Raw genomic sequence first — 7,855 nt, 5'->3', positions numbered from 1 at the left:
TCAGCGGTGCATAATCATGGACATGGTTTACGGTTTTTCTCAGTCGCTTTGGTGCATTTCTTAGATCAAAAGTGCCATTCTTGATACTACTTGTACAAATTCCAAATCATCTAGTCACTTGTGCACATCATTAAAGCAATTTCTTATTCCTTTGCTTTTGTACATTTTGCAATTGATAATGTACAATTGTCAGCTTTTTTCCACATTTTCAATTGCTCATGTCATGTTGATCAAAATATAGTAGATGGTTCTCTGTTGAATAGTCTTACCCCTCAAAACATCTAGGCATTAGTTCCTTGCAATAGCCATTACATGCAAAATTGTTTAACTATTTGTCATAAACTGTCAAGCATAGTTTTACACATTTCTATTAGACCTTTTGTACAAAAACATGAATTGATGAATGGTGCAGGTGAAATTGACCCTCACTCATGAAGGAATGTAAAGTGTTAGTTCAACCAACAATCAACCAGTTGTCTAAATTGCTCAAAGGTGCATCTCATGAAGAATCAATTGGCAAGCATATTTAGACAGACCACAACACAGAGTTGCAATTTTCCAATAATGGATGGACCAGGAAACGAACAGGGTCAACAGCCAAGAAGAGGAAGAAGAGGAGCAAGGATGCGTGGTGGAAGGCAAAACAGAGGAAGAGGCAGAAGAGGACATGGGCGCATATCTGATGACATAAGGGCCACTATTGTAGACCATGTTGTCAATCATGGCCTTACAATGGCTGAGGCGGGTCGAAGGGTGCAGCCAAATATTGGGAAATCAACCGTGTCCTCAATAGTTCAAACGTTTCGAAGAGTGAACAGGTATGTCCACCAATGTACAGTGCACAGTTACTGTATATAAGCAGTATACTGTATACTTCCTACAATGCTTCATATTACAGTAGTCCACTTGTATTTCACAGCATACAGAAATATACTCTATACAGATACATACTGCACCTTACATGCACCCACCTGTATGTTTTACAGTAAAATGTGTGTTCGCATAGTTTTTGTCTATGTGAAAGTGTGCGATGCATCACTGCATTTTTCCCCACATAGGACTGCAAGATTACCTCAAACCGGTGGCAGAGGACGCCTTTTCACACCTCAACAGGAGGAGGCTATTTGCACCATGGTCCGAGCAAACAATGCCATGAGACTCAGGGAAATACAAAGGACCATTATAGAAGACAACGATGTCTTTGAAAACATCCATACGGTTAGCATCTCAACCATCGACAGGGTGCTGCATAGAAACCAGATGAGTATGAAACAGCTGTACCGTGTACCATTCCAAAGGAATGAGGACAGAGTTAAGGAGCTACGGTACCAGTATGTACAGGTAAAACATATATCTATGTAACTACTTTACAGCAAAAATTTTTAGTGATACATAGTACAGTAAGCATAAACTGCACACATTTCCATTGCTGTGGAAGGAACATGCAATATATGTACATTTTATGTCACTCTTCCTTACCAAAACAAATTCAACTGTGTGTTCTGGGATATAGCGTATAATGGAGTTGGAATCAAGTGAACCCTCTCACAACTTTGTATACGTGGATGAGGCTGGCTTCAACCTGACCAAATGCAGAAGGCGGGGTGGGAATATCATCGGTCACAGAGCTACTGTGGATTTGCCAGGCCAGCGGGGAGGAAATATCACCATGTGTGCTGCTATTTCAGAGCATGGTGTCCTAACCCATATCCCCCTTATAGGGCCATACAACACCCAGCATCTACTCAACTTTTTACAGACTCTCTACAGGGCTCTCATCCCTGATGATGAGAGGGGTCTGTTTAGAGGGGATTTGCCAAAGTATGTGGTCATTTGTGATAATGTGAGTTTCCATCGATCAAACATCATAAGGCAATGGTTTGTGACCCACCCGAGGATGCTCATAGAATTCCTCCCACCTTATTCACCATTCCTTAACCCAATTGAGGAGTTCTTTTCAGCATGGAGGTGGAAGGTGTACGATCGTCAGCCACACACACAGATGACCCTGCTGGCTGCAATGGATGCAGCATGTGAGGACATCACAGTAGACGCCTGCAGAGGATGGATAAGGCATTCCAAAAGATTCTTTCCACGTTGCATTGGAAGGGAAAATATCCGGTGATGTGGATGAGAATATGTGGGCCGACAGACAGGAACGTCTGGATGTGTAGAGACAGCACTAGAACAGTGCTGCGGGCAAAGTTGTGCCTTAGGGGTGGTTTCCTGTGTTTCTTTCAAATTTTTTTTTACTTTGTGCCCCTTGGGTTGTCCAGTCTCTTTCAATCAATAACCCACATACAGTAATATGTAAATAGTACTGTTGAAATTGATATATGCCATAGAAGTGCAGCCTTGTGCATTTTCAATACAGTAACTGTCATCCAAACTGTAGCCTAAGTTTACATCGGGTAATACTGTCAAAGTACACAGTTCCATTGACAACATGCCTAAACATTTTGATGACCTTGTTCGTGAACAATGACTCAATGACTTATCATTCTGATGACACTGACATGATCATTGGCATGAATATTTACTTTTGAGAGATGTACTAAGGATTTTTAGTGACTGACTAGCTTTAGAAACACATCTATTGTATATTGCAGTTTGTACAAATTGTTCTGAGAAATGCACTTATTATTTTGCACATGTTAGGGATGATGTGAAAAATGCACCAAAGCGACTGAGAAAAACTGTAAATGTGTAGAGTTTCCTTTTGTATTTTGTGATTTTTGTCATTCTTTGGTTGATTTTGTATGTCTTAATATGTCCTTGTAGATTACATGCCTAAGTAAGTCCTTTGAAATGCATGTGTAGGATTTCTTTGGCAGATTGCATTCGGGTCAGCTGTTTTTTGCTCCAGTTACTTTCACATTGATGTAAGCATTTGAAATTGGCCTTGTTGTGACTTGATACTGTGTATTAAGCATCTATTTCACGTTGCTGTCATAAGCGTCGTTGTAGGTAGTGGACCAAAACGCAGCGGGTATATGAATCATCTTCTTTTATTGAAGGAAAAAACAAACCAAAACACTTACACAAAACAAAAGACGAAAACCCCGAAACACACTAAACAAACACCCCCTGCCACGCCCTGACTACACTACAATAACAAACACCCCCTGCCACGCCCTGACTACACTACAATAACAAACACCCCCTGCCACGCCCTGACTACACTACAATAACAAACAACCTCTTTTACTGGTCAGGACGTGACAGTTGCACTGTATGTGCCGTTCCACAAGTAAATCAGTCAATTTATGATGAGGTTGAGTAGTGGTTGACATTGTACACGTGGTTCCACAGACCTTTAAAACTGATATTGTGGTGATCATCAATGGCTGCAATATCAGGTTTAAAAGTCTGTGGAACGGCCATTAATGATCACTGCAATATCAGGTTTAAAAGTCTGTGGAACGGCCATTAATGATCACTGCAATATCAGGTTTAAAAGTCTGTGGAATGACCATTAATGATCACTGCAATATCAGGTTTAAAAGTCTGTGGAACGGCCATTAATGATCACTGCAATATCAGGTTTAAAAGTCTGTGGAACGGCCATTAATGATCACTGCAATATCAGGTTTAAAAGTCTGTGGAATGACCATTAATGATCACTGCAATATCAGGTTTAAAAGTCTGTGGAACGGCCATTAATGATCACTGCGATATCAGGTTTAAAAGTCTGTGGAACGGCCATTAATGATCACTGCAATATCAGGTTTAAAAGTCTGTGGAACGGCCATTAATGATCACTGCAATATCAGCTTTAAAAGTCTGTGGAACGGCCATTAATGATCACTGCAATATCAGGTTTAAAAGTCTGTGGAACGGCCATTAATGATCACTGCAATATCAGGTTTAAAAGTCTGTGGAACGGCCATTAATGATCACTGCAATATCAGGTTTAAAAGTCTGTGGAACGGCCATTAATGATCACTGCAATATCAGGTTTAAAAGTCTGTGGAACGGCCATTAATGATCACTGCAATATCAGGTTTAAAAGTCTGTGGAACGGCCATTAATGATCACTGCAATATCAGGTTTAAAAGTCTGTGGAACGGCCATTAATGATCACTGCAATATCAGGTTTAAAAGTCTGTGGAACGGCCATTAATGATCACTGCAATATCAGGTTTAAATGTCTGTGGAACGGCCATTAATGATCACTGCAATATCAGGTTTAAAAGTCTGTGGAACGGCCATTAATGATCACTGCAATATCAGGTTTAAAAGTCTGTGGAACGGCCATTAATGATCACTGCAATATCAGGTTTAAAAGTCTGTGGAATGGCCATTAATGATCACTGCAATATCAGGTTTAAAAGTCTGTGGAATGGTCATTAATGATCATGAATGGCTGGGGTCATTTTGTTTGTTTTTGCTGTTCTCCAAATATAATTTTTGTGTTTTTAAATTGTGTAGAAATACAGTAAATGAGCTTCAACTTCCCAAAAAGTCCTGCCATACCCCTAGGTTTAGCTGAACTACATAACCAAAACTACATGACCTGTCAGCAACAGGTGTGGCTGAAATAACCAAATCCACTAATGTAAACCTACAAGCACACACACACACACACACACACACACACACACACACACACACACACACACACACACACACACACACACACACACACACACACACACACACACACACACACACACACACACACACACACACACACACACACACACACACACACACACATATACACACACACACACTCAGATAGAAATCCAATTTCTGTTAACAGCAGCATGTAAGCTCTGATAGGATCTATCACCTGCAGCTATAAAAGCAGAGAGCCGTGGATCCATCCTTTACTACCCCTCCCTCCCCATTAAACACACACACACACACACACAGCTCCTAAATCTGTCCCAAAGTGGCCTCTTAGATAGTTGGGATAGAGAGGATCAATAGAGTGACACAGACACCAAGGGATGGTTGGCTGGCTGGATGGGTGGACGGCTGGACGGATTCATAGATAGACAGACAGACAGACAGACAGACAGACAGACAGACAGACAGACAGACAGACAGACAGACAGACAGACAGACAGACAGACAGACAGACAGACAGACAGACAGACAGACAGACAGACAGACAGACAGACAGACAGACAGACAGACAGACAGACAGACAGACAGACAGACAGACAGACAGACAGACAGACAGACAGATAGATAGATAGATAGATAGATAGATAGATAGATAGATAGATAGATAGATAGATAGATAGATAGATAGATAGATAGATAGATAGATAGATAGATAGATAGATAGATAGATAGCTCTCAGCCACACAGAGAGCGAGAGAGGGAGGGAGAGAGAGAGAGAGAGAGAGAGAGAGAGAGAGGTGTTTGTTGTTGCAGAATGAAGTGAGTTCATTCTTACAAGGTAAAGTTCATTGAGTCAGCATAAAGTGGTAGACACCGTAGTACAGCTATGCAATCCATCATAATCACCATACTGTATGGTCTCTGATGTGGTTACATGCTGATGTATGTTGTAAACTCAACTAGCTCTCACAGTCTCACGCCAGAATTAGACGTTCATCCGTTTCTCAAACGTCAAATTTCGAACTGTTTAAGGTTAAGTTTAGGTATTAACTCTGAAATCTTAAGGCTAGGCATTAACTATGAATGGTTAAGGTTTGGGATAGGCTTCAATCATAAATCAACTTTCTATTTCTGGATTTGAACTTTCAACCTTTAGAATCAGAGGCAGATGCTTATGCCTGTCCACAATGCCCTAGCAAAACCAAAACCTACTTGAAGGTAACATCACTCGCTATTGCCCCTAGTGGCTGGTCTCCCAACGTCCTCAGACATGGATGGACGTCAAATACTGACTTGTATCACGGGTGATCTGGCTGTGTAAACTGGTTTGAACAGGTCCAGTGTGTTCAGTTGGTGTTCTCTAACAATTGTTCCATTTCCTCTGTTCCAGTAGTGCAGAATTGACTTGACTGACTCACCTTCATGGCTTCAGACTTCTTGTGGAACATCTCCTCCATGTTCTCAGCCAGCTTCTTCACCAACCTCAATCCATCTATCTCTTCTACACGCACCGCTCGCTCAAACTCCTTATACTTCTGTAAGAAACACACGTACACACACGTATGACCTCATTATACACATTGTAGCAAGAACATTTGTAAGAAAACACGCAAAATCAGAAAATGTATTAAAATGTCATGTATTCATATAATTTGACCAACAACGTAACCTAAGTAACTCAAATGGCAACCACAAAACCCATTCCAACCCCATTCAGTGACATATCGACCCCACCAACACACTCGCACGAACACACATGCACACTTAGCAAAGCATTATCTTTGCACACACACACACAGCATAAATCAGGCCTCACCATGTCCAGTGACCACATCAGCTCTGTTAAATCTCATTAGTGTGTAACAGTGGGGTGCTTACATTCACCACCAACCTCATCGGGGCGGTGACATTAAGTCGTAATAATTCCAGCACTTGTACATGTCACAAACTCTCAGCACACACACACACACACACACACACACACACACACACACACACACACACACACACACACACACACACACACACACACACACACACACACACACACACACACACACACAGACAAACACACACACACACACACACACACACACACACACAGACAAACACACACACACACACACACACACACAGACAAACACACACACACACACACACATAGACAAACACACACACACACACACACACACACAGACAAACACACACACACACACACACATAGACAAACACACACACACACAAACACACACACACACACACACACACACACAGACAAACACACACACACACACACAGACAAACACACACACACACACACAAACACACACACACACACACACAGAGACAGACACACACACACACACACACACACACACACACACACACACACACACTCTGTGCCTGGTTGGAACGTGTTTTTCTAAAGATCATCTGAGGAGTAATGTTTCCCTGCGGAGCTGAGGGCGGCTGTGTTTGAGTCTCAAGGGGATTTAATGGAAGATTACCGGGGTATCAAATGGCACTGGCCTCTCTAATGTTCTGCCAAAGGGCTTAGACGCAACGATCTCACGCCATCCTATAGCTACCCAGAGAGGGAAGGGATGAAGAGAGAGAGCGAGAGAGAGCGAGAGAGAGCAAGTAGGGGAGCGAGAGAGAAAGAGAGAAAGGGAGAGCGAGAGAGGATGTCTAGGGTGGATGAGGAAATTTGGGATTTCGTTCATGATCTGCAAAACTGGTCGCCACCAAAAAGGAAAGCAAGAGGAAATGCAACTAAATGAAATGGCTTTACGAGTAAGACACCCACTGTGTAGGCTGCTACTGCCCAACAGAAAGACAGCAAAGTGAGAGACGTAAACATTTACTCCTGTTCATTGTAGAGTGAATTATGGTAGGAGTCTGTTTACTACACGGCATCATTTAAATTAACTGGAGAGTTAGATCATGTCCATTGTAATGTCAATTGTGCAATAGTATTGTCTTTCGAGTGTGGGAGGTGTGGAGGGATATGTCCGATTTCCAGGCATTTTTCGTCAATCAGTTTGCACCTCTTGTTATTTGTTTTTTTTTGCGTTTCATATCGGTGATTTCATTGTTTACCAGCAATGCTCACGTTTATGTCATTTATGCCTTTGTTTTAATTAACGAGTTAGGTATTGGCCGAAGCAGACCACTGCCTTAAATCTACTTCAGGTCATTTAAATAATCCCTCCAAAGTTTGGCAAGTAGTGAAAGTGCAAAAAAGATACACAGCTTCCCAAACAATAGTTGGTAGACACAC

The 7,855-nt window shown here is 41.8% G+C and overlaps 1 protein-coding gene across 1 annotated transcript; it reads left to right on the top strand.

Annotated features, from left to right (window-relative positions):
• The first annotated feature begins 820 nt into the window (after positions 1-820).
• On the top strand, positions 821-2,241 carry LOC115182372 (uncharacterized). The gene is made up of 2 exons (XM_029743992.1): positions 821-1,341; positions 1,514-2,241. Exons 1-2 carry the CDS (start codon positions 883-885, stop codon positions 2,123-2,125), a joined length of 1,071 nt encoding a protein of 356 aa, XP_029599852.1. The 5' UTR covers positions 821-882; the 3' UTR covers positions 2,126-2,241.
• Positions 2,242-7,855: the final 5,614 nt, after the last annotated feature.

Source organism: Salmo trutta, unplaced genomic scaffold (genome assembly GCF_901001165.1).
Source record: "Salmo trutta unplaced genomic scaffold, fSalTru1.1, whole genome shotgun sequence".
NCBI classification, from domain to species: domain Eukaryota; kingdom Metazoa; phylum Chordata; class Actinopteri; order Salmoniformes; family Salmonidae; genus Salmo; species Salmo trutta.
Note: the sequence above shows the minus strand (reverse complement) of the source record. Positions and strands in the feature narration are given on the sequence as shown.

What these genes read in the sequence shown, in the direction of transcription:
- LOC115182372 (XM_029743992.1), top strand. Translation starts at nt 883, where the DNA reads ATGCTTCATATTACAGTAGTCCACTTGTATTTCACAGCATACAGAAAT. An exon ending in TACGGTACCAGTATGTACAG is followed by an intron (nt 1,342 to 1,513) that starts GTAAAACATATA and finishes TCTGGGATATAG; the next exon opens with CGTATAATGGAGTTGGAATC.